General features: G+C 35.6%; 1 protein-coding gene, 1 long non-coding RNA gene and 1 pseudogene across 2 annotated transcripts in view; all 3 read right to left on the bottom strand.

The window, feature by feature from the left end:
- LOC107563267 (fumarylacetoacetase-like) overlaps positions 1-14,989 on the bottom strand; it is a 37,586-nt pseudogene extending 22,597 nt beyond the window's left edge.
- LOC107562954 (uncharacterized) lies at positions 12,190-12,956 on the bottom strand. The gene is made up of 3 exons (XR_001606056.1): positions 12,841-12,956; positions 12,640-12,761; positions 12,190-12,245 (listed from the first exon to the last, which is right to left on the bottom strand). It is a non-coding gene; the product is annotated as an uncharacterized lncRNA (long non-coding RNA).
- A 1,721-nt stretch (positions 14,990-16,710) lies between the features above and the next one.
- The window catches only part of LOC107563255 (AN1-type zinc finger protein 6-like), a 13,972-nt gene continuing 4,774 nt past the window's right edge, over positions 16,711-25,908 (bottom strand). The window contains exons 2-5 of the mRNA XM_016248077.1: positions 23,803-23,958; positions 19,410-19,479; positions 17,676-17,701; positions 16,711-16,998 (exon numbers count right to left, since the gene is read on the bottom strand). Coding sequence (XP_016103563.1) covers positions 16,850-16,998; positions 17,676-17,701; positions 19,410-19,479; positions 23,803-23,947 — 390 coding nt within the window. The 5' untranslated portion in view covers positions 23,948-23,958 and the 3' untranslated portion in view covers positions 16,711-16,849. The remainder of the gene's footprint in view (positions 16,999-17,675; positions 17,702-19,409; positions 19,480-23,802; positions 23,959-25,908) is intronic.

Below are 25,908 nucleotides of genomic sequence, written 5' to 3'. Positions count from 1 at the left end.
AGCGTAAACCATCCAATCACAATGCGCTATAGACGTTTTCACAGCAGATTTATCAAGAACAGGCTTGCTCTGCGGTGAGTGATGCGGGCCAAAGAGCCAGGCAGGAGGAGGAGAGGAGAGTAGTTGAATCGGTAACGTGCTTGATAGGGACTCATAACGGAGGCAGGCATCTAACCTAATGTGTGTGCATGCCATGAGTGTAGAATACGTAAACACTTTTTAATAAAATGTAAATTCGTCCCCCGCGCTTTTTTGCCAAGTTAAGTGTGTTCATAGAGGTTTCCATGGGCCAATGCGAATAAATATAGATTTAAATGAAAAAAGACACGATATTGTCGGACCTGACGTTTTATTCTTATCCAAAACAACTATATGTGATACGAGTGTGATACACACATACATACACTACCAGTCAAAAGTTTTCGAACAGTAATATTTTTTATGTTTTTTAAAGGGGTCATAGGATGCCCATTTTCCACAAGTTGATATGATTATTTGGGGTCTTAAGGAAAAGTCTGTAAAATAGTTTGGTTGAAATTTCTCAATGGTAGTGTAAAAAACACCTTTTTTACCCTGTCAAAAACAGCTCTTTTCAGATCAAGCCGTTTTTGTAGCATTTTCCTTTAAATGTTAATAAGCTCTGCTGACCCCGCCCCTCTCTTCTGAGCTGCTCTCAGAGAGACTGTTTACTTTAGCTGCATTCATCGTGAAACTTGCTAATTAGCACATTATTAGGAAAGGCGATTTGCAAAGATTCATTACAAAACATTATACTCACTTCTTCTGTAGATGAGGCTGGATCATGAATCATTTGCGCGAACATAGACGCATTTATGTAGATCGGGGGAGCATTCCCTTCAGAAACAATGTAATCCACTGCAAGTTCAGCGGCTCAGCTGTCGGGAGTAAATGACGACTGCTATGTTCATTATTACATCTAACAACAGAACATCTCAATCGCTTAGGAGTCATTCTTGTTTACATCTGCTCCGGGGGTGAAACAATGGCGGATTGATGACAGCTCACTCAGGGTGGGTCTAAGGTAAGACACCAGTCCAGTCTGTGCTGAAACGCTACTGTCAATCAAACAATTGCGGGAGGGGCCTGTCTGTATGGCATCTGAGATCGGCTTGATTTGAGAAAGGGGAAAACATTTAACCAGATTTTTAAAAAAACACTGGGTGGATTTTTATCATTATAGGGTGGTTGTGTACACACACTGCCAACACACGTTTCAGTTCAAACATGTAGCATCCTATGACCCCTTTAAAGAAGTCTCTTCTCACCAAGCCTGCATTTATTTGATCCAAAATACAGCAAAAGCAGTAATATTGTGAAATGTTTTACTATTTAAAATAACTGCTATTTAAATATATATTAAAATGTAATTTATTCCTGTGATCAAAGCTGAATTTTCAGCATCATTAGTCCAGTCTTCAGTGTCACATGATCCTTCAGAAATCATTCTAATATGCTGATTTGCTGTTCAAGAAACATTTATTATTATTATCAAAATTTAAAACAGTTGAGTAAATTTTTTTCGGGATTCTTAGATGAATAGAAAGATCCAAAGATCAGCATTTATCTGAAATAAAAAGCTTTTGTAACATTATACACTATACAATTCAAAAGCTTGGAGTCAGTAGAATTTTTTTTTGTTTGTTTTTTTTGGCTCAGAAATCATTCTAATATGCTGATTTGCTGTTCAAGAAACATTTATTATTATTATCAAAATTTAAAACAGTTGAATAAATTTTTTTCGGGATTCTTAGATGAATAGAAAGATCCAAAGATCAGCATTTATCTGAAATAAAAAGCTTTTGTAACATTATACACTATACAATTCAAAAGCTTGAAGTCAGTAGAATTTTTTTTTGTTTGTTTTTTTTGGGAAAGAAATGATAGAAATTAATACTTTTATTTAGCAAGGACGCTTTAAATTGATCAAAAGTGATGATAAAGACATTCATAATGTTACAAAAGATTTCCATTTCAGATAAATGCTGTTCTATTCATCATCTGAAAAATTCTACTCAGCTTTTTACATAATAAAAATAATACATGTTTTTTTTAGCAGCAAATCAGAATATTTGAATGCTTTCTGAAGGATCTTGTGACTGGAGTAATGATGCTAAAAATTCAGCTTTGAAATCACAGGAATAAATTATATTTTAAAATATATTCAAATAGTTATTTTATTTGAATATATTCAAATAGTTATTTTAAATAGTAAAAATATTTCACAATATTACTGCTTTTGCTGTATTTTGGATCACATAAATGCAGGCTTGGTGAGCAGAAGAGACTTCTTTAAAAAGCATTAAAAATCTTACTGTTCAAAAACTTTTGACTGGTAGTGTATATCTTATACGTATATATAGAAGTGGTGGTGGGCCGCTTGGACCAAAAAAATGCCAGGGCCGATTTTTTGTCCCAGTCCAGCCGTGCCTAAGGTTAAAAATAAATGATGTTTATAGTGAATGCCCCTATAAATGGTCTTATTTTTACGATTCAGTTTTAATCCAAATGATGTGTGCTAAGTGAGTGAACATCAAAGATCACACAACAGATTTACGCTCTCTCGCTCTCTCCCTACCGTTTAGTAACTTGTGCATTGTTTTACTTACTTGTTTTTGACATATCCGACCGAACTACAAACTTTCCAGTGATGTCTGTGAGAAAGGTATATTCACTCAACAAGCTCGCGCATCTGCGCCGCCGCACGCTCAATCCACTCAGCGTGCTTTGCTTATCAGCTGGCGCACATCAGCTATACAGTCAATACTGAATGTTTAACATTATATTCATTGCATACATATACTTCGTAGACATACGTAATCTCCAATAACTCCATTCTGCTGTCTGTTGTTGGTGTTTCATTGTGTGAATATGGCACTTAACACATGCTGTGTGGTATCAGCATTTGGTATCGGGTCATTTTAACGAGTACAGGAGCCCAGTATCGGTATCGGTGCATCCCTAATATATATATATATATATATATATATACAGTATATGAGATATTGAGATTTAGCGCTTAGCTCTAACCTTGATCATAGAAATGGCAACAGAAAAATGCAGCATTACTGCAAGCAGAAAGTGACAAATTGAGTGCAATTTTGGAAACATTTCCACTGAAAATACATTTCTTGTAAAGCCATTCTCCTGAGTGCCTTGTTTATGGGAACAACGGGGAAGGACTGAAATCTATAAGTCTTTAGTTCCTTACATCATTGCTGCACAGGAGTGAATCAGAAACAAATCACAATAACATGCTCAACTAATAAACTAATGAACTGCATCACATAACACATTAACTCACCATCTCTAACTCTATATCCAGCTGCTTGCTAGGTCCAAAGATGGACGGTTGAGCTGAAAGAGAAATATAGTTATGAAACAAACACAGATTTACAGCTGTTTTGATGGATTTCGCAGCAGAGTTCATTACAGGCTGAATTTGCATAATATTTATAGTCCCCACTTAAACATGTGTCAGATCAGTTCTCAAGTGAGGCTGTAATAATGAACGGTGCGGGTTTGCTGACCAGTGAAAGCAATCATTTAACGTATGGGAAAATATCATAACAGCCTCATCATTCCAAGCCACATGGAGGTTTTTCATGAAACATGATGCCATTAATCAGCCTGCCACTGCTATGATGTCTATGACGCAAAATAAGCAAATGCACATATTGTTTTTTTTTTCAATGTGCTGACTGCGCCATTTGTAAATGCACAACACGTTATTCACACAGAGAACACTCAATGTGCACTTAACTGCTAAAATAAACTTCAAACTACATACATTTCAATAAAAATGTATAAATATATACACTATATAAACATTTATTCTTCAAAATAATTAGCATACTTCAAATTATATATTTTTTTGAATTATGAACATTTTGCTGTCAATTAAAGGAATAGTTCACATAAAAACAATTGCTGAACGCTTACTCACCCTCAGTTTATCCAAGATGTAAATGAGTTTGTTTCTTCACCGGATTTGGATAAATTTAGCATTACATCACTGCTAATGTAATTTAGTACATTACACTAATGGATACTCTGCAGTGAATGGGTGCCGTCAGAATGAGAGTCCAAACGGTTGATAAAAACATCACAATAATCCACATCACTCCAGTCCATCAGTTAACATCTTGAGAAGTGAAAAGCTGCTTGTTTGTAAGAAACAAAACATTTTAACTTTAAAGGGGGAGTCTAATGCTATTTCATGCATGTTGAGTTATTTACACGGTTAAAGGTGGGGTATGTATTTTTTCAAAAACGCTTTAGAAAACGAGTCGGGCCGAGGACCAAAACAAACTTGTAGCCAATCAGCAGTAAGGGGCGTGTCTACTCATGATGTGGAGGAGAGAGCGTTCAGTGCACAGGTCGGACATTAGCGAGCCGAGCGACAGAAAGATAGAGATGGCGGATAAAAAACAAAAGAGGAAAACGTCTGCGGAACAAAAGAAGGCTTATGATAAGGCAAGAAGTAGGACCCGTGTAAATATCGGATCAGCTTTCCAGCGCTGGAGAGAACTCAATGAGCGGGAAGGCCTACGATCGGATGACGAGGTTGCTTTGTTTCTTCTCGATAGGTGAGTAACATTGGTTTTGCTTTGTTTCACAGAACTAATATATGCTGGTTCAAACATGTAGCATCCTATGACCCCTTTAAAGAAGTCTCTTCTCACCAAGCCTGCATTTATTTGATCCAAAATACAGCAAAAGCAGTAATATTGTGAAATGTTTTACTATTTAAAATAACTGCTATTTAAATATATATTAAAATGTAATTTATTCCTGTGATCAAAGCTGAATTTTCAGCATCATTACTCCAGTCTTCAGTGTCACATGATCCTTCAGAAATCATTCTAATATGCTGATTTGCTGTTCAAGAAACATTTATTATTATTATCAAAATTTAAAACAGTTGAATAAATTTTTTTCGGGATTCTTAGATGAATAGAAAGATCCAAAGATCAGCATTTATCTGAAATAAAAAGCTTTTGTAACATTATACACTATACAATTCAAAAGCTTGAAGTCAGTAGAATTTTTTTTTGTTTGTTTTTTTTGGGAAAGAAATGATAGAAATTAATACTTTTATTTAGCAAGGACGCTTTAAATTGATCAAAAGTGATGATAAAGACATTCATAATGTTACAAAAGATTTCCATTTCAGATAAATGCTGTTCTATTCATCATCTGAAAAATTCTACTCAGCTTTTTACATAATAAAAATAATACATGTTTTTTTTAGCAGCAAATCAGAATATTTGAATGCTTTCTGAAGGATCTTGTGACTGGAGTAATGATGCTAAAAATTCAGCTTTGAAATCACAGGAATAAATTATATTTTAAAATATATTCAAATAGTTATTTTATTTGAATATATTCAAATAGTTATTTTAAATAGTAAAAATATTTCACAATATTACTGCTTTTGCTGTATTTTGGATCACATAAATGCAGGCTTGGTGAGCAGAAGAGACTTCTTTAAAAAGCATTAAAAATCTTACTGTTCAAAAACTTTTGACTGGTAGTGTATATCTTATACGTATATATAGAAGTGGTGGTGGGCCGCTTGGACCAAAAAAATGCCAGGGCCGATTTTTTGTCCCAGTCCAGCCGTGCCTAAGGTTAAAAATAAATGATGTTTATAGTGAATGCCCCTATAAATGGTCTTATTTTTACGATTCAGTTTTAATCCAAATGATGTGTGCTAAGTGAGTGAACATCAAAGATCACACAACAGATTTACGCTCTCTCGCTCTCTCCCTACCGTTTAGTAACTTGTGCATTGTTTTACTTACTTGTTTTTGACATATCCGACCGAACTACAAACTTTCCAGTGATGTCTGTGAGAAAGGTATATTCACTCAACAAGCTCGCGCATCTGCGCCGCCGCACGCTCAATCCACTCAGCGTGCTTTGCTTATCAGCTGGCGCACATCAGCTATACAGTCAATACTGAATGTTTAACATTATATTCATTGCATACATATACTTCGTAGACATACGTAATCTCCAATAACTCCATTCTGCTGTCTGTTGTTGGTGTTTCATTGTGTGAATATGGCACTTAACACATGCTGTGTGGTATCAGCGTTTGGTATCGGGTCATTTTAACGAGTACAGGAGCCCAGTATCGGTATCGGTGCATCCCTAATATATATATATATATATATATATATACAGTATATGAGATATTGAGATTTAGCGCTTAGCTCTAACCTTGATCATAGAAATGGCAACAGAAAAATGCAGCATTACTGCAAGCAGAAAGTGACAAATTGAGTGCAATTTTGGAAACATTTCCACTGAAAATAAATTTCTTGTAAAGCCATTCTCCTGAGTGCCTTGTTTATGGGAACAACGGGGAAGGACTGAAATCTATAAGTCTTTAGTTCCTTACATCATTGCTGCACAGGAGTGAATCAGAAACAAATCACAATAACATGCTCAACTAATAAACTAATGAACTGCATCACATAACACATTAACTCACCATCTCTAACTCTATATCCAGCTGCTTGCTAGGTCCAAAGATGGACGGTTGAGCTGAAAGAGAAATATAGTTATGAAACAAACACAGATTTACAGCTGTTTTGATGGATTTCGCAGCAGAGTTCATTACAGGCTGAATTTGCATAATATTTATAGTCCCCACTTAAACATGTGTCAGATCAGTTCTCAAGTGAGGCTGTAATAATGAACGGTGCGGGTTTGCTGACCAGTGAAAGCAATCATTTAACGTATGGGAAAATATCATAACAGCCTCATCATTCCAAGCCACATGGAGGTTTTTCATGAAACATGATGCCATTAATCAGCCTGCCACTGCTATGATGTCTATGACGCAAAATAAGCAAATACACATATTGTTTTTTTTTTCAATGTGCTGACTGCGCCATTTGTAAATGCACAACACGTTATTCACACAGAGAACACTCAATGTGCACTTAACTGCTAAAATAAACTTCAAACTACATACATTTCAATAAAAATGTATAAATATATACACTATATAAACATTTATTCTTCAAAATAATTAGCATACTTCAAATTATATATTTTTTTGAATTATGAACATTTTGCTGTCAATTAAAGGAATAGTTCACATAAAAACAATTGCTACTCACCCTCTCACCCTCAGTTTATCCAAGATGTAAATGAGTTTGTTTCTTCACCGGATTTGGATAAATTTAGCATTACAAATGTAATTTTGTAATTTAGTACATTACACTAATGGATCCTCTGCAGTGAATGGGTGCCGTCAGAATGAGAGTCCAAACGGTTGATAAAAACATCACAATAATCCACATCACTCCAGTCCATCAGTTAACATCTTGAGAAGTGAAAAGCTGCTTGTTTGTAAGAAACAAAACATTTTAACTTTAAAGGGGGAGTCTAATGCTATTTCATGCATGTTGAGTTATTTACACGGTTAAAGGTGGGGTATGTATTTTTTCAAAAACGCTTTAGAAAACGAGTCGGGCCGAGGACCAAAACAAACTTGTAGCCAATCAGCAGTAAGGGGCGTGTCTACTCATGATGTGGAGGAGAGAGCGTTCAGTGCACAGGTCGGACATTAGCGAGCCGAGCGACAGAAAGATAGAGATGGCGGATAAAAAACAAAAGAGGAAAACGTCTGCGGAACAAAAGAAGGCTTATGATAAGGCAAGAAGTAGGACCCGTGTAAATATCGGATCAGCTTTCCAGCGCTGGAGAGAACTCAATGAGCGGGAAGGCCTATGATCGGATGACGAGGTTGCTTTGTTTCTTCTCGATGGGTGAGTAACATTGGTTTTGCTTTGTTTCACAGAACTAATATATGCTGGATTTTGCTTGAATATGCTCGTGTGTCATGATCACTTGTTTGTTCATCTGCAATCGTATTGTCGTTCCCTTCAGCAATGATAAAGACACATTCATTTCCACACCCTATAAGCCTGGAGCGTCTAAACCTCCTCCACTGTCTGTTTCAAGTGTCAGCTCCCAAAGTGTGTCCGAAAAGTAAGATAATATGTTTAATACAGTAGATTCCGCCATCATCGTTGCATGGGTTGCGTACATATGTGTGGGGCAGAGCTATCAAAATAGGGTCGAGACCCTTTTGGGGTAGGGGCGTGTTTGTTTTGGTGATTTAAAATATCAACATTGGCTACCAGAATTCACTTACCCCACCTTTAAAGAGTTGGATTCTCATGCTAAACATAGCCAAAGTTGAAAAAACAAATAACGATTTGGATGCAGAACGGAGTTTTTCTGTGCCAATGGTTTTGTATAAGTTTTAGAACGTTTTTTTTTTTAGCATGACATCACGAAGGGTGGAAATCCTTGTTACGTAAACAGTGTTATGTAAACAGTGGATGCAGTTTGTTTTTCCGGGGCAGCAACAGAGTTTTGCAAGTGTATATGCGAAAATATTATAAACAAGGCCTAGTGCGGCACTGGATTTGCACATCGTTTGATACTGAAAGATGGAGCGGTCCCAGTTATAAAAGATCCCGGTCATGATTCGCAAACTGAGGCAGTAAGTGAAACTGCATCTTTCTGCATTTTGTTGGCAACAGGCGCTCAAGTGCTCATCACTCTTTAGCTCCGCCCACGGCACAGCTCCAGGATCTCGGCTGTTTTCAGAGAAAATCGTAAAGCTGTATCTTTCTTTCATAAATATGATAAAACTAAAGACTCTTTGGAGATATGAAGGATGCATGACTACTCTATAGGTACTCAAGATTAACATGAGATTGGGTGTTAAACTGTTGCTTCTGGCCAAAATATGAGTCCATAATCCATAACAATGCTTCCCCCAGTGAAAATTCCCTGTTCTTTTCTCACATCAATATCCACTCAAAATTGTTTAGAATTGTTTTGGACTGTTTTTGCTTGTAATCAGTGCTTGATCTGTGCAGATTTCTCTCCTGATTCAGACAAGATGATTTTTTCACTGGCGAAAGCAAGATTTTGGATAGGGGACTATTTTAGCTGAAAACAACAATTTGAAGTTAAAGACATGCAGCTTTTCCCTTGACAAGATGTTAACTGATGTACTGGAGTGGTGTGGATTACTTGTGTGTTATTGTGATGTTTTTATCAGCTGTTTGGACTCTCATTCTGACTGCACCCATTCACTGCAGAGCATCCATTGGTGAGCAAGTGATGTAATGCTACATATCTACACTCTCCAAATCTGATGAAGAAACCAACTCATCTACATCTTGGATGGCTTGATGGGGAGTACATTTTTAGCAAATTTTAATTTTTGGGTGAACTATTCCTTTAGGCACAATCAAACGGAAACAATACCGTTTATTTCTAGTTTTATAAATTCTAAATTTACAACAGAAGAGCTTCTTGTGTTGATGAGTCTGTGGTTTATCCACCACGTTTTGTTTACCTGCGTCTGGTCTCATCTGTCCTCGAGGTCTTCTGATTGGTGTTCCAGAGACGACCACAGATGAAGCTCTCCCATGATAACCCACTGGCAGTCGCAGCCTACAAGACAGGATAATATATCATTCCCTTTACCACAACACATCATAACTTTCCAGCAGTGCTTTATATGGGGGACTTTTTATCTTCTGGGTGAATTTTGCATCCTTTAAGAGATCCATAAATGGCATTTCTGTCGTCATTTACTCCTCATGTTGTCCCAACCCAAACCTGCATGACTTTCTTTGTTCTCCACAACATAAAGGAAGATATTAAGAAAAACAGTAAACAACAAATATTGGCTTTAATGGAAAAGCATTGAAATGTTGTAAGATTTAGCTGCATTTATCGTTATACATAATATATATAGCAGATTTAATAAATATATCAGAGAAAAAAATCTTTCTCTTCACTCTTAAATCTCATTCTTCACACACACACACACACATGCTGGGCAACGATTAATCGTGATAAATTGCATCCAAAATAAAAGTTTTTGTGTACATAATATATGTGTGTGTGCTGTGTGTATTTAATTATTATGTATACATAAATACACACTCATGCATGTATATATTTTAGAAAAATGTTATGTTCATATATTAAGTATATTTATACACTGAACAAGATTATAAACACAACACTTTTGTTTTTGCCCCCATTTGTCATGACCTGAGCTCAAAGATCTAAGACTTTTTCTATGTACACAAAAGGCCTATTTCTCTCAAATATTCTTAACCCTCTGCATCAGACTTTTGCTCAGGTTTATTCAGTTCTGTTTCTGGTGCACTACATTTAAAGAAACATCTCAACCAAAAATGAAAGTTCTGTCATCAGTAACTAATCCTCTCGCTTTGTGTGAGAAAATTAATTATACATTTATGACTGAAACTTCCATTTATTTTAGTTATTCACCGATAACCGCCACCTCTGCTGTTGCCCTCAAATCTCAATCGTAATTTTCAGTTTTTAATTGGTCATGTGACAGCTGATATCTAATGACATTTGGTATAAATTATGCAACATCTGACGCAATGTTTCTAAAAGAGATTTTATGAGGTCTGGAAGAGAGGTTTCATGGAAAAAGAAAGTAATACAGTGTTGGAATGACCAGACAAAATAAAAAAAACTAATTATTTACATAAAAATAAATATATACACTACTAGTGAAACGTTTGGAATAATTACCATTTTTATGTTTTTGAAATAAGTCTCTTCTGCTCATAAAGGTTACATTTATTTGATTACAAACACAGTAAAAACAGTAATATTGTGAAATATTATTACAATTTAAAATAACTGTTTTCTATTTAAATATAGCAAACAAAATAAACATTATTAATCATTTAGCATCAATAATAATGATAATAACAGCCGCAAATCAGCATATTAGAATGATTTCTGAAGACACTGAAGACTGGAGTAACGATGCTGACAATTCAGCTTTGCATCACGTGAATAAATTACATTTTAAAATATCCTCAAATAGAAAACAGTTATTTTAAATTGTAACAATATTTTAGTTTTTTATCAAATAAATGCAGCCTTGGTGAGCAGAAAAGACTTCTTTCAAAAATATTTAAAAAAATGAATTATTCAATTCGCAATTAATTATTCCAAACTTTTGTCTGGTAGTATAGAAATAAATTGAATTTTGGGATAACTCCTTCATCAAGACACTATGAAAACCACCTTTCACAAAAGTCTCCAGATTTTCCACATCCTGAAAAAAATGTTTAGAGCAGAAAGATTCCTTCAATGATCACAAGGTTTTTAACTTGTATTTATCGATTCTTCTTCTACCGGCAGCTATCTGTCCTTATTTATTAATGAAGTGTGCTCATAACACAATTATATGCATAATTACATGCTAAAGAGCAAGAAAGACTGATCAATAATTATTATGATCATAAATAATTATAAAATATAAATAAGTATTGAAATATTTATAAATAAAAATTAAATGCTAAAGTAACTGCATAAGTTAGTGAGGTAATTCACTGCTAACAAGATGAGGTTTTAATAAAAGCTGGCTGTCTATGCAGTATAGAAATGTGTGTTTGTTTGTTTGTTTTTAAATCAGTGCTACCCTATTAGAGAAAAATGGCTGTAGTGAAAAAAACAAGAAAACATCAACACCCATAATGCCGAACAAAGAGAAGGTTGTAATCTTTCATGGCATGAGAGGGTTATGAATGGCTCTGACAGCGATAGTTAGTGAACAGTGCACTCTAGTGGTCTTTATGAAACATTAACGAGTTCTGTACTCTACAGCACAACTTTAAAGACACCAGTCAATTTCAGAAAGCATTGACTGCTTTAAAGACAACTTCAAAGTGTTGATGTATGTATTATTGACCAGTGCATGTTCTGCCAATGAAAAATGTTTGTCTTGATAATCTTTCATCAAAACGTAATAACCTGCTCGGCCACAGCTTTGCATTTGGCAGACATCAGAGATCCCTCTTCACAGTCTTAATTCTGCTGTATAACACCACTTTTCATGATCCAATCAATTCCTTATGGATAAAATAATAATAAGGTCCCGCTGTACATTTATTCTAGATGCATTTACGGTTTAATTCTGAAATATATTAGATGATGGAAGTTAAACTGTTGCAAAAGGCAATGTTAACTTTAAATCTATATTGAGGAAAAGAGTTGAAACATGAGTTGTGTATGAAATATGGTCCTGTTATATGGAAATATGGAGTTGGAGGCTATCTGTTTGACTTTCACACTCACCGATCTCAGCTGGGAGATGCATCGTTGCAGAACTCTGCTGAACAAATGCCCTGGAGATCACAAATCACACACACAAGATGCCATAATGAACTTTTCTTCAGCTACCTGATTTTAATAAATAAATAAAACTTTTTGCAGCTTTCTGGTTTAAAATAAATAAAATAATAATTAAAACATTCCTTCCGCTTTCTCTTTTAAATCGATAAATGAATTAACTAATTATATAAAATAACAATAACTAATAATAATAGTATTACTGCATTAATTATTTTATTATTAATAAATAATAACAATAAATAAAAAATGATAAATGCATAGTTGCACACTACTGTTTAAGATGTTGCATATGTACTGTTCTACATATAGGCAGTATGCAGCGCACACTTATGCAGTAATAAGTACACTAACGAAATGAAATATCCATATTGTATGAGGGACATTTACCGGCTTCTTAAACTGGCATTATCACGCAGCATGGACTGGTCTGCAGCCAGAAGCATCTGGAGGCACTTTCTCGCTTCCCTCCAAGCATCATAACCCAGAGCCATAAAAGCATTGAGTGTGGGCTTTGATGAAGAAAAAGAAAAAAAGCATAAGGATGCAAAAGAATCCATAATGTTTAATACAAAACTATATGGAGCTCACCTGTTCAAAAACATCCTGATGATGCACAAGAGCCGGTCCATTGAAAAGATGCTTGATAACACTGAGGTCCAAAAGCTGGTCTCCAATGGCAACGCCAATTCTGTGCCTGGGCTGTTATATCCAAACATTGTATACAAGTTAAAAAGTATCTTTCTGCATTTAACATTTTGCATGGATTTCAGAATGCCTTTGGATCTGCTTTGCTTTTATGGCAGATCATGTTCTCCAGCATGTCTTTATATTGACTACTTTAATACGTTAAATACTAAATGCTTTGTCAGTATTATAAACGCTGACAGTCGTGCCAATACAGAAAGCATTGACTGCTTTAAAGACAACTTCAAAGTGTTGATGTATGTATTATTGACCAGTGCATGTTCTGCCAATGAAAAATGTTTGTCTTGATAATCTTTCATCAAAACGTAATAACCTGCTCGGCCACAGCTTTGCATTTGGCAGACATCAGAGATCCCTCTTCACAGTCTTAATTCTGCTGTATAACACCACTTTTCATGATCCAATCAATTCCTTATGGATAAAATAATAATAAGGTCCCGCTGTACATTTATTCTAGATGCATTTACGGTTTAATTCTGAAATATATTAGATGATGGAAGTTAAACTGTTGCAAAAGGCAATGTTAACTTTAAATCTATATTGAGGAAAAGAGTTGAAACATGAGTTGTGTATGAAATATGGTCCTGTTATATGGAAATATGGAGTTGGAGGCTATCTGTTTGACTTTCACACTCACCGATCTCAGCTGGGAGATGCATCGTTGCAGAACTCTGCTGAACAAATGCCCTGGAGATCACAAATCACACACACACAAGATGCCATAATGAACTTTTCTTCAGCTACCTGATTTTAATAAATAAATAAAACTTTTTGCAGCTTTCTGGTTTAAAATAAATAAAATAATAATTAAAACATTCCTTCCGCTTTCTCTTTTAAATCGATAAATGAATTAACTAATTATATAAAATAACAATAACTAATAATAATAGTATTACTGCATTAATTATTTTATTATTAATAAATAATAACAATAAATAAAAAATGATAAATGCATAGTTGCACACTACTGTTTAAGATGTTGCATATGTACTGTTCTACATATAGGCAGTATGCAGCGCACACTTATGCAGTAATAAGTACACTAACGAAATGAAATATCCATATTGTATGAGGGACATTTACCGGCTTCTTAAACTGGCATTATCACGCAGCATGGACTGGTCTGCAGCCAGAAGCATCTGGAGGCACTTTCTCGCTTCCCTCCAAGCATCATAACCCAGAGCCATAAAAGCATTGAGTGTGGGCTTTGATGAAGAAAAAGAAAAAAAGCATAAGGATGCAAAAGAATCCATAATGTTTAATACAAAACTATATGGAGCTCACCTGTTCAAAAACATCCTGATGATGCACAAGAGCCGGTCCATTGAAAAGATGCTTGATAACACTGAGGTCCAAAAGCTGGTCTCCAATGGCAACGCCAATTCTGTGCCTGGGCTGTTATATCCAAACATTGTATACAAGTTAAAAAGTATCTTTCTGCATTTAACATTTTGCATGGATTTCAGAATGCCTTTTGGATCTGCTTTGCTTTTATGGCAGATCATGTTCTCCAGCATGTCTTTATATTGACTACTTTAATACGTTAAATACTAAATGCTTTGTCAGTATTATAAACGCTGACAATCGTGCCAATACAGCTTGGTTGTCAATAAAAGAGTTTACTTTAAATTCATGAATGCAGATTTTCAATGTCCATTCTGACCTTTGAAACCTTGTATCCGGACAGGATTGCAGCGGAAGTATTAATATTCTGAGTAACATCATTTAGTCATTTTATAAAGCTAAACACGATCTTATTGCATAACAAGACTTGAGTCATTCAGTTCAGACAAACATACTTTCATTCCCAGGAGTGAATAAAGCTACTCACATTATCCGGCATGGAGAAAACTCCGTAAGGCAAGTTGTGAAAAGAAAAGTCACTTTTCTCCTCCACTTTTACGAAAGACATGCTGAAGTTGCAGTCCTCGAGTAAACAGCAGCGCGAGTACCCTCTTCCAGATGTTCACTTGAGACATATGAAAGTTAGCGCCTCACGTGTCGAAGCGGCGAGCCAATCAGAGACGCGCCCTTCTATCCTCCCTACGTCTAGTATACTCCGTCTATCCGACGTGACTCAGCAGAAAAGTGCCCCCCGCAGAACGTTAGGGTATGGGTCCCATTACTTTAACCAATTCCTAATGTTCCAGGAACGTTGTGTGCAACCATAAACGGTTCTTTCTTCTTTTTCTTTTTTTTTGTGACAACCTAATAAGAACATTGTCTAACGAGAGTTTTTTGATGGACAAAACAGAATACTCATATTTTCCACACAGAATGGATGTTCTCCTTATTTTTAAAATAGTTTTTTTTAATTCCTAACATCTTAAGAACGTTACTTTTAGGTTTACAAAAGCCAGGGGTAAGCTTAGTGCGAAAATGGATATTTGTTATTATCATTTACAGCACCTGTACGGCAAAAACTGTTACAGTTTTCCATATTTCACAATTTTCTGACATTAATTAAGCTCCAATCAAAGGCTCCCCTTGAACATTATTATTTTTTAAAGCAATAAGCCCCAAGAAGCCGTGGTTTACAGTGAATTTATAACAGCTAAGGGGCGTTGTTAGGCACGACGCGAAGCTGTTATAAATCCACTGTAAACCACGGCTTCACGGGGTTTATTGCTTTTATAAAACGGTTATTCCATATACGTAGTAAGGTTTCACAAAATAAAACGGAGCAAATAAAGTGTAATGATATTAATAAAAAACAGTATTCTTCCACCAAACAATGTAGTTCCTCAGAAACGGTTGTGGTTGCAACAAAGTGGTTGTCAAGCAACACACAGAAGTAAACAAAGGTGTATGTTTGTGGAGTAATTTACAGCAACTTCGAACTCGGCTCAACCAATCAGAATCAAGGACCAGTAACAATGTTGTCTTAGTGTTTTATTTTTTGTAACTATAAATTAGCTAACGTTTCCAGAACACAAACAGAGACTATTTTGATAGACAACATTGTATAAAATGTTACTTTTTCCTAACGTCCTCTGACATTATTTTCATGGTTTCATGATTCATAAATATAAGTCAGGGACAGGGTTATGTCAAAGATCATTTATAGCGCTTGAAAGGCAAGTATTGTATCATAATAATAATGAATTAAGGTATAATCGGTTTTCGAACCACTTAAATGATTTGTACCTTTAAACAACAGTGCACCATAAAACTAATGGCAAGATTTTGCAGCAGTGTTGCCGGTCTTATTATGCATTTTAATATTAATAGCATAAGCACGCATATAATGTCATTAAACAAACTAGGGAGACTGTATACTTGGCTAAATTGAATCGCTAGAGTGCTTACTACAGTGTGATGTGTAAAACTTTATTGAATATTAATGCAGTGAATACACAGACAAATAAAACCCCTCGCAACTTCCACTCACTCTAATAAATGAACTATGAGGAAAATGTAAATCACAGTCTGTAATGAAGTCCAAAAAAACCCTGTTAAACCAGAGACCGCAGTCGCATTTTAAATGACTTATAAACCTCTGAATTTTTTAAATCAAGGATGAAGCAAATAGAGAAATTGATAAAACCTTATCTTTTTTATATTACGTAAATAATGTCATTTTCTTGCTTACAATCGTTATTGAAAAAAACTAAACTAAAAATTCTGGCAATGGCTTTAACATGCGAGCTTTGTTCATCACCAGAGTCGTCTCAGCATGTGAGAACTAAAACCCATTTATAAATGTAAATTAAATTACTAATTATATAAATATTTCATGGTATACATACCACAGTATTTTGTAAGTAAATAAACTTGAGAGGTAAAATGAAACAAAGGGACAAAATAAATTTGCGTATGTGTTTCATTGTAGCATGCACAATTCAAGGTTTCAAGGAAAAGAGGGTAAAAAAACATCTTTGCAATCTTCAACTCAAATCTTCTTGATTTTCTCCCCAACGACAAGCGGGTTTTCTTTCCTTATTTTCTCAGCTGCATCAGCCTTGTAATCGAAGCTACAGTTGTGAACATCTGAGTATCGGTGGATGCTGCAAAACAAGTGTCCGCACCGGCAGTCGAAGCCTGCCATATAGAAACAAAAGCTAAATTAGCTCAATATGCTCACGATTTCTAAAATAAATACACAAATATTTTATTTGCAGCGACTGCTCACAATATATCAGATTCTTTCAAATGTATTAACATCACATACTTCCCCAAAGACAAACTGTAGTTTTAACAGCTGGCATAATGGTTTTCTATCAACACGTTGAAGTGCCATTTGAAATTGTCTTCGAATTAGCATTTTTATTAGACTCTAGGGGTGTAACGATTCACTCATTTTCTCAATGCATCGATTACAAACCCCGACGATGCAATGCATCGATCTTGAAACATGGATTTTTGAATCGTCGATTTCGGACAGTAATCAATTGAAAACGCTAAGAATCGAATGAATTGCGATTTCCATAGCGATTCAATGCTTTCAAAATATATACACATTAAATTACTACAAGCACGAATTAATGGAGACCTTGAACGGTGTTTTGTGCCCTCGCATCTCTCCTTCACGTGCTGCACTATTTACCGCCGGTGACTGTCACAGGATTGCGCTCGCGCTCCGTTCGTCTCACGGACACATTTTTTGAGCAGCTGATGTGTGATCTCTTCTTTAGTACTCGTGGCCAGTAATGCTAAAGCGAAGTAGTTTTGCTTTTCTGTAGTTTTTCAATGGCTCTCGGTCATACCGACGTCATTACCTGAGCAGTCGAAAGCTGCACATTTACTGCACAGACGGAGCAAAAATGTAAGTGTCTAAAGCATACGCACAGTTCCATTGAATGATAAATGTGTTTTAACAATGTCGTTGAACCGATTGTACAAAGGAAACTGTTCAAATAACCACAGCTTTAACAACAACCTTGAAATAAGAGCGCAAGGTTTATCTGATAATCAGATGCATGAAAGTAGCGTTCGTTGCTATAGCAAACAGACATAGGGCGCGGTTTCTTTCAGAATCTTCATTCGCCGATGGAGAGGAAAAGTTAAATATAGCATTTTATTTTATGAAAATGAGTTTTTGCACTGAAAGAGAAGTGATCTTGCGCTTAGAACTTAAGGCGTGCCAGGCTATCTCTGCAGCTAAGCTGAATAAAAAGCAGAATGAACTGGTGAAACGTTAAGACAATAAACACAATAAATAAATACAATTTATGAATCATGCAGTGCTAATTGACAAATCATTTATTACAGTACAGAAACTATAAAATATATTTTCTACCTTATTCTGTGCAGAAAATCGAAATAATTGTTTGTAGTATATAAAACAATCATAAATTTGCCATTAGGAAAAAATAATAGATTACAAATGATTGATTATTGTCCAGAAATGTATTTGATTTCTTATAGCAAATTCAAAGTAAGAGATAAGAAAATATTTGTTTTATTGTAAAAAAAATAATAATACATACATAAAATTATTGTATTTGACATTTCTGTCACATCTGAAATGATGGCTACGCCCCTGGTGTGACAAAATGTTAACCTGTACATAATACTTTTAAAGCTCTTTTTTTTCTTGTCTTACATAAATTTCTACATATGCCATGTCATGCCATAGCATCATTAAACTAGCATCTAACAATGGACAAAAGTGTAAAGTGTATCTGTAAAATATCTAAGTGCCCCTGACTAAGCATTTAAAGAATTTAGGGGAAGCATTTAAATAATCCTGTGAATGCGCTTAAAGAATACAGAATCGAATCGTTAATCAAATTGAATCGAATTTAATTGTAAATCAAATCGTTCTGAATTTGCAAAAATCGTTCTTGAATCGAATCGATTCGCTGTCTACCCAAAGATTCACAGCCCTATTATAGTTTCTTTTCACTTCCATTAAAATGAAATAACTGAACATAAACATACTGTAGGAGCCTGAGAAAAAAATGCTCATTTTAGAAGACAATTTCAAATGGCACTTAGAGGCTCTTCATGTGTCTAAAATAACTAAAACTGAAATTAAATAAATAAAGACCATTTAAAAATAAGATGGACAAAAAATAAATAAAAAAATACAAAAACTATCTACACAAAAATATATTACTAAACTACACACACATTGGTGGAACTTGGATGAAAAAAAAACTATTCATAAACTATTAAGTCTGCCAAAAAAGCTTGGCATCATATAATATGTAATACCCGAGTTTAACACAAAAAAGAATAACAGTAGAACTGCCTACTGATAGTCATACAAATATATCTATTGTTATATAAATAGCAGTGCAAAACCTGCTGACACGCTTCTACATTATGTACAGTCATACCACTCAAAAGTTACCACACACAAGTTTACTCTTCAATAAGAAAGGGGCCTTTTCTTGCCCTTTTGAAATAAGAGTTGCACAAACAAACTACATCCTTTGCAATTGAAATGAATTAAGCAACTGTTATGAGAAATGATGAAAGGGTGGGTAAAGAGGAAGATGTTGTACCTGTTTTGTTCATGCTGTGACGTCGATTGTACAGTCATAGATTCTCCTTTACTGCTAAGGCTGGAAGACACTGCAGGCAATGAAAGAGCAGGAAACCCAAAATGTCAACACTTCCATTTTAAGTTCTCCTTATTCTTCAGAAGCTGATGAAAGTAACAGAACAAGTGAGGGTTTGCTTTTTGAGATGTTTCAGTAAAACACTACTGTGTCCCAACCAGGCATGATGGAACAACCAGACAAGTTTCCAGCGACAGGAACTTTTTGCATCCCTGAATAAAGGTTAAATGCTGTTGAGAATAATGAAATTAGCGCTTATTTAAAATAAAAAAAATGGGTGTGGACCAATGCAGTGACAGCAAATTTTGATTTAGTTTTAGTCATAGTCTTTTGACTAAAATGCCATTTAGTTTTAGTCATATTTTAGTCATCTGAATTGTTTTTAGTTTTAGTCGACTAAATCTACAGTAAATTTAGTCGGCTAAAATCTAATGGGTTTAGTTACAGTGCATTTATTAAGCATTTCTCTAAAATTTCCAAACTCATAGGTTTGATCTCAAGGTTTTATCATGATAGACACCGATTTAACTGCGGTGACACACAACATGCCTTTATGTTCAAATTAAATAAAACCACTTCTCACAAACAAGAACAAGAACATGATCTTCTTTTTAATGAAATACCAATGGTTATATAGGCTAATTATGCTCTCTTTATAGCAACTTCTTTACCATATTCCTCATTCGTTCAAGCAGACATATTTATTTCTATAAATAAATTTAGATTAATCTTTAGGGCTACTAAAGTTTTACAGTCAAGAGCAGTGCTTGATTTTCTGTCTTTCTTTTGTTGCTTGATTAACATCAATGACTCGGACAATAGCAACTAAATTAGGCTGCTTTCCCTTTAAACCCGAATGCGCAGCTGCAATGGATGCAATGCACTGATACACGTTCTTCCTACGGTTTACATTCACTTAAGACCTAATCAATTGTGTTTACGTGAATACTCATCAAAACATACAATTCGACATAATTTTGTGTGTAATTCTCCGTTCATGCGACGCGAGAGAGTACTTGTGTGATGCGAGATGCGCTTTCTGTGTGTATGCTTCAGTGTCTGCGCTCAGAAAACCGGACCGAATGGAGTTCTCTCTTGCGTCGTCAGATTTCTCCATATGTCTGCTCTTCTCTTACTCCCACATATTGACATTTTTAAATGTTTAATGAGACGTGCAGCAAGCGTATTTTAGCTTATGTCCCGCCGGTTCATATGTATGCATCTAACCTCCTAACTATGTAGCAGATTCGTTCTGAATAAATCCCTTCCCAAATCGTCCCTTCCTAACATTTGTCTCGTTTTTATTCGGTCAATATTCAAGCAGACATATTTATTTCTATAAATAAATTTAGATTAATCTTTAGGGCTACTAAAGTTTTACAGTCAAGAGCAGTGCGTGATTTTCTGTCTTTCTTTTGTTGCTTGATTAACATCAATGACTCAGACAATAGCAACTAAATTAGGCTGCTTTCCCTTTAAACCCGAATGCGCAGCTGCAATGGATGCAATGCACTGATACACGTTCTTCCTACGGTTTACATTCACTTAAGACCTAATCAATTGTGTTTACGTGAATACTCATCAAAACATACAATTCGACATAATTTTGTGTGTAATTCTCCGTTCATGCGACGCGAGAGAGTACTTGTGTGATGCGAGATGCGCTTTCTGTGTGTATGCTTCAGTGTCTGCGCTCAGAAAACCGGACCGAATGGAGTTCTCTCTTGCGTCGTCAGATTTCTCCATATGTCTGCTCTTCTCTTACTCCCACATATTGACATTTTTAAATGTTTAATGAGACGTGCAGCAAGCGTATTTTAGCTTATGTCCCGCCGGTTCATATGTATGCATCTAACCTCCTAACTATGTAGCAGATTCGTTCTGAATAAATCCCTTCCCAAATCGTCCCTTCCTAACATTTGTCTCGTTTTTATTCGGTCAATAAATTTGTGTCAGTTTTTATCATTCAAAAAGAGTTTTAGTTTGTATTCGTCTCGTTGTCGTCAGTGAAAAAAATGTCGAATGTTCTCGTTGACGAAAATTATGTCAACGAAATTAACACTGGACCAATGAGATGTCACTTTTTTTTTTAAATGTTCCAAGGTTTCCACAAAAATATACAGCATCAACTGTTTTCAACATTAATAATAATAAACGTTTCTTGAGCTTCAAATGATCAGCAGTCTTCCCCATGATTGTGTAGCCTAGTGAACCAAACTGAGAGACAATTTTGAAGGCTCATGAAACCTTTGCAGGTGTTTTGAGTTGATTAGCTGATTAGCATGTCACCATATTCTAATTTGTTAAGATAGTGAATTGGTGGGTTTTTGTTAAATGTGAGCCAAAATCATCACAATTAAAAGAACCAAAGACTTAAACTACTTCAGTCTGTGTGCATTAAATTTATTTAATACACGAGTTTCACAATTTGAGTTAAATTACTGAAATAAATGTACTTTTCCACGACATTCTAATTTATTAAGATGCACCTGTATATGTCCTGAACTCAAACATTTGAAAGGTAGCATTAAATCGAGCAGTAATTAATCCACCAACATCTTGCCATTATTGTCCCTTTTTACTTTCTTAGTATTAGTAGTGTATTTTTAATTAATGCCATGTCAGCATCTTAGGCTATTTTCATGGCAAAAACTAGGGGTGCTCCGATGAGGATTTTTGAGGCCGATCACTGATCACCGATCACAGAAAGCAGTATCTGCCGATACCGATCTCCAACACCAATCTTTTTAAAGCCTTCTTTTGATCATTTATAACTATTTATAGTGATACTCCAATCAGGATTTTTAGACATTTATTCAGGGCATATATTTTTGAAAATGGGGGGGAAATTCCTCTCTTAGGTGACTCTTGTGAAAGGGCAAGCAGCTTTCACACAGGAGTCTGCTACTGATCTGCGGCTGTTTACCACAAACATAACGTTTATCCATTATTTTGATTTCAAATCCAAACATTGTCACTGAAAATGCTTTTTCAGCATTGCAATTCTTTTTTTTTTTTACACAGTACAGTAATACAATCTTTCACAGACAATGTGAAAACAATAAATATAAGCAACACATTATTCAATGCTTTTTACTTTTGCATTTACTTCTAGATTTGTATATTAAGTTGCTCAAGCAAGTGGCAAAACATTTAAACTACTTTTCTTATATTATCACAAACTTACCATTGACAGATATAGTCAGCTCTACTGCCTTTCCTTTTGCCTATCTTTATTATAAGCAATTCTGCGGTTCATAAAGAACTTTGTTTTCCTACCTCCACGAGTGCCATCTATTATTGCCTTGTTTATCTAAAAGTGCTCTTTCCCTTTAAACCTAGCCAAAAAGCCATATGTGTTGACTGTGAAACACAGTAGACTTTAATAATATGCATTTATGGTGTAATTACTACATTTCGTGTCAATCCATGTTCATATTTACTGCAAAAAATGCTCTGTTACTTTAATTCAAAAATAGACTCAGTGCGGAAACGATCTCTGCACTGCTGCAGACACACGCTACTGGAACGCACTGCCGGACCGCAACCGTCTGCAGTGTGCACGCTTTATTAATCTGTTAACATGAGCGCGGAAAAATTATGCACCACATACGAACTGCAAATGGAGTAATGTGAACCTGGCATTATGTGTGTACGCTGCAAGTGTGCATGAGCGCACGGTCTTCAGGAGAGCGGGCGAGCGCTTTGTGAAATTACATCTCACAAGGTTTTCAAATTACTTTACAAGTTATTTAATGAAGAAATATGAAGGCGAGTACCTCACCTTCAGCATTATAATTATTTCACCCACGCCGGACAGAGACTGAGACGGTGCCGCTGCATGTCGTGCCAAACCTCTCATGGCAGGTGCATCATCAGCTTGAGATCGATTTTTTGAGATCGGCCTTTTTAGAGACCTCCGATCAATCATCCCAACGTGATTATCGGCTGATAGTGATTGGTAGCCGATCAATCGGAGCACCCCTAGCAAAAACTACTACTTTCTTAAAACATGATTCTGATCTTATCATGAATAAGCATATTTCAAAAGTTTGTCTTTACAGTCCATCATTAAAACATAACTTCCTCCACCTTTGAAAAGACCTTCCTTTTAATCACAACCCCCTATTACTTTTGCAACTCATTTGCAAAGCTAACTCAGAAATGTTACATTAACAAAGCAAAAGAATCTACGCACAGCATTTTGGGTTGACTTTGAAAACCAATCAATGCCATCCCCTGATGTGATCAAATACTGTTATATTCTGACAGTAAAATAGCACTTGTCAACACAGAAGTATTGGAAATGGGTCTTTCTGCGATACATCAGACTGACCTGGATCGCTTGACCTGCTGCTGTTGTTCTGTCGCTGTAAGGAGTCTTTGTAGCACACCGAGCACATGCCGTTATTACGCGGATTCCCGTAAAACCCACAACCATTGGAACAGAGCACTTGTGTCTGATTGCTCTCCTGAGCCATATCCCTCTCCTGTGGGCAGAACAGAGAGAGATCACCATTAAAAAAATTTAGAGGCTAAATAACAGACCTAAAAGCATGCATGAGAACCAGTGGTCCATTTCACCTTAAAAAAAAGCTCAGAGTCTACGATCTGTGCCTTGAATACTGAGTGTACGGCTGAATTAGGCTTTGTGCTGATGTTTGAGTGAATAAGACACTTATCTGATCTTCCTCTGACATGTTCTAACTGTCTCTCTGCACCTGTCTGTAAGGGTCTGTCTCTCTCAGACTACCTGTGCGGCTGTCTCACATTCATACTGTAAAAGAAGTGTCCTCGCTGTGTTGAAAGATGGGAGGAAAGGGCAATTACACCTTAAAAAAATAGACAGACAGACATATATGCAGACAGACAATATGGATGATGGATAGTTGGAACGACAGACAGACAGACAGAACAACAGAAAGATAGAATGCTGGATAGACAGACAGATATATGATATATGGATAGATGGAGCTAAGACAAAACGATGGATAGATGGAACAACAATGATAGAAAGACAGAATGACACAGATGGAATGACAGACAGAACGATAGAAAGGTAGAATGATGCATAGATAGAAATGACAGGCAGACAGACATACAAGACATATTACAAACAAATTATTGATCTATTCACTTTTTAACGCCATGCCAGCATCAATGTAATCATGTAATCTTAACAAATTAGTCAATTTTAACCTTAAATATTATAGTAATGTAGTACCAGTTGACTCATGTATATTTTACAGCATTAGTTTAGTTTTTTTTTCCTTGAGAAAATTTGGCATGTACTGTACCTGATATATAGCCAAAATAATCAATATTGAATCGAATCGGTAATCGAATAGAAAGCTTGTGAATGAGAATCAAATGGAATCGTGAAATTTATGTCAAAACCCAGCCCTAGAACACACAAAGCAGTGGGCAGCCACTTTTGCTGTGGGGAGCAATTGGGGGTTAGGTTTGCTCAAGGGCACCTAAGTCGTAGGTTTTGAGGGTGGAAGTGAGCAGCGTTTATTCACTCACTCCACCTACATTTCCTACTGGTACCCAAACCCGCCACCTTCGAGTTACAAGTCCAACTCTCTAACCATTAGGCCACCACTGCCCCAACACCAGGAACAATACAGCAAGAAAAAATACAGTCAGTACTAGGGCTGTGCGATTTGGGGGAAAATATTAAATTGCGATTTTTTTGACAGATATTGCGATTGCGATTTGATTTGTGATTTTAAATTTGCAAAGTCAAGCTTCAGCTCAATATTGTCAATAATGTGCAGCACAGTATGGGTATCATTACCCTGCTGAAAAAAAACAATAGAAACCATCACAGAAATTATTAATTATTAAATAGTTTCCATTAAACCATTACAAAATTCCTTTTTGTTTTGGGCATTAATCCAATAGGAATTACTGTTGTTCTATTGGTTGCCATCTGCCAGATTACATCCCACCAATAGAATCCATCAAATAGACACCATTATAGTATACATTAAAACCAAACAAATTCCCATTATAACCCTGAAATCCATTAAAATTTTTATTGTGTTTTGGGAGGGGTTCTATTGTTCGGGGTTTTTTTCAGCAGTCAAGATTATAATGGTATAACTACTTTTACAGAATTAACTTAATTACTGAATTTCACAGAAAATATTTGTTTATTTTTTATAAATAAAGAACTGTATTTCTTAAGTCAATTATTAAAGTATTACATTGATTTATTCATTTTAAGAGCAAGTGGAAAATGTGCTGAATATTTCATCCAAGTGAAATTAGCAAGCAGTTAGACTGAATTTACATTAGTTTTAAACGCGGAGCCAGGTTGCGCGCGTGCGTCAAGTCTCATCCATACTGCCAGATGAGCTCGTGAAGACTTGCGGTGCGAAGCCGGGTGAGAGTATAAACGAGCATTATGAGACAGGCTGCGTGAGTGCGGCAAGCA

This window comes from Sinocyclocheilus grahami, unplaced genomic scaffold (assembly GCF_001515645.1).
Source record: "Sinocyclocheilus grahami isolate Dianchi unplaced genomic scaffold, SAMN03320097.WGS_v1.1 scaffold24.1, whole genome shotgun sequence".
In the NCBI taxonomy this organism is placed as follows: domain Eukaryota; kingdom Metazoa; phylum Chordata; class Actinopteri; order Cypriniformes; family Cyprinidae; genus Sinocyclocheilus; species Sinocyclocheilus grahami.
Note: the sequence above shows the minus strand (reverse complement) of the source record. Positions and strands in the feature narration are given on the sequence as shown.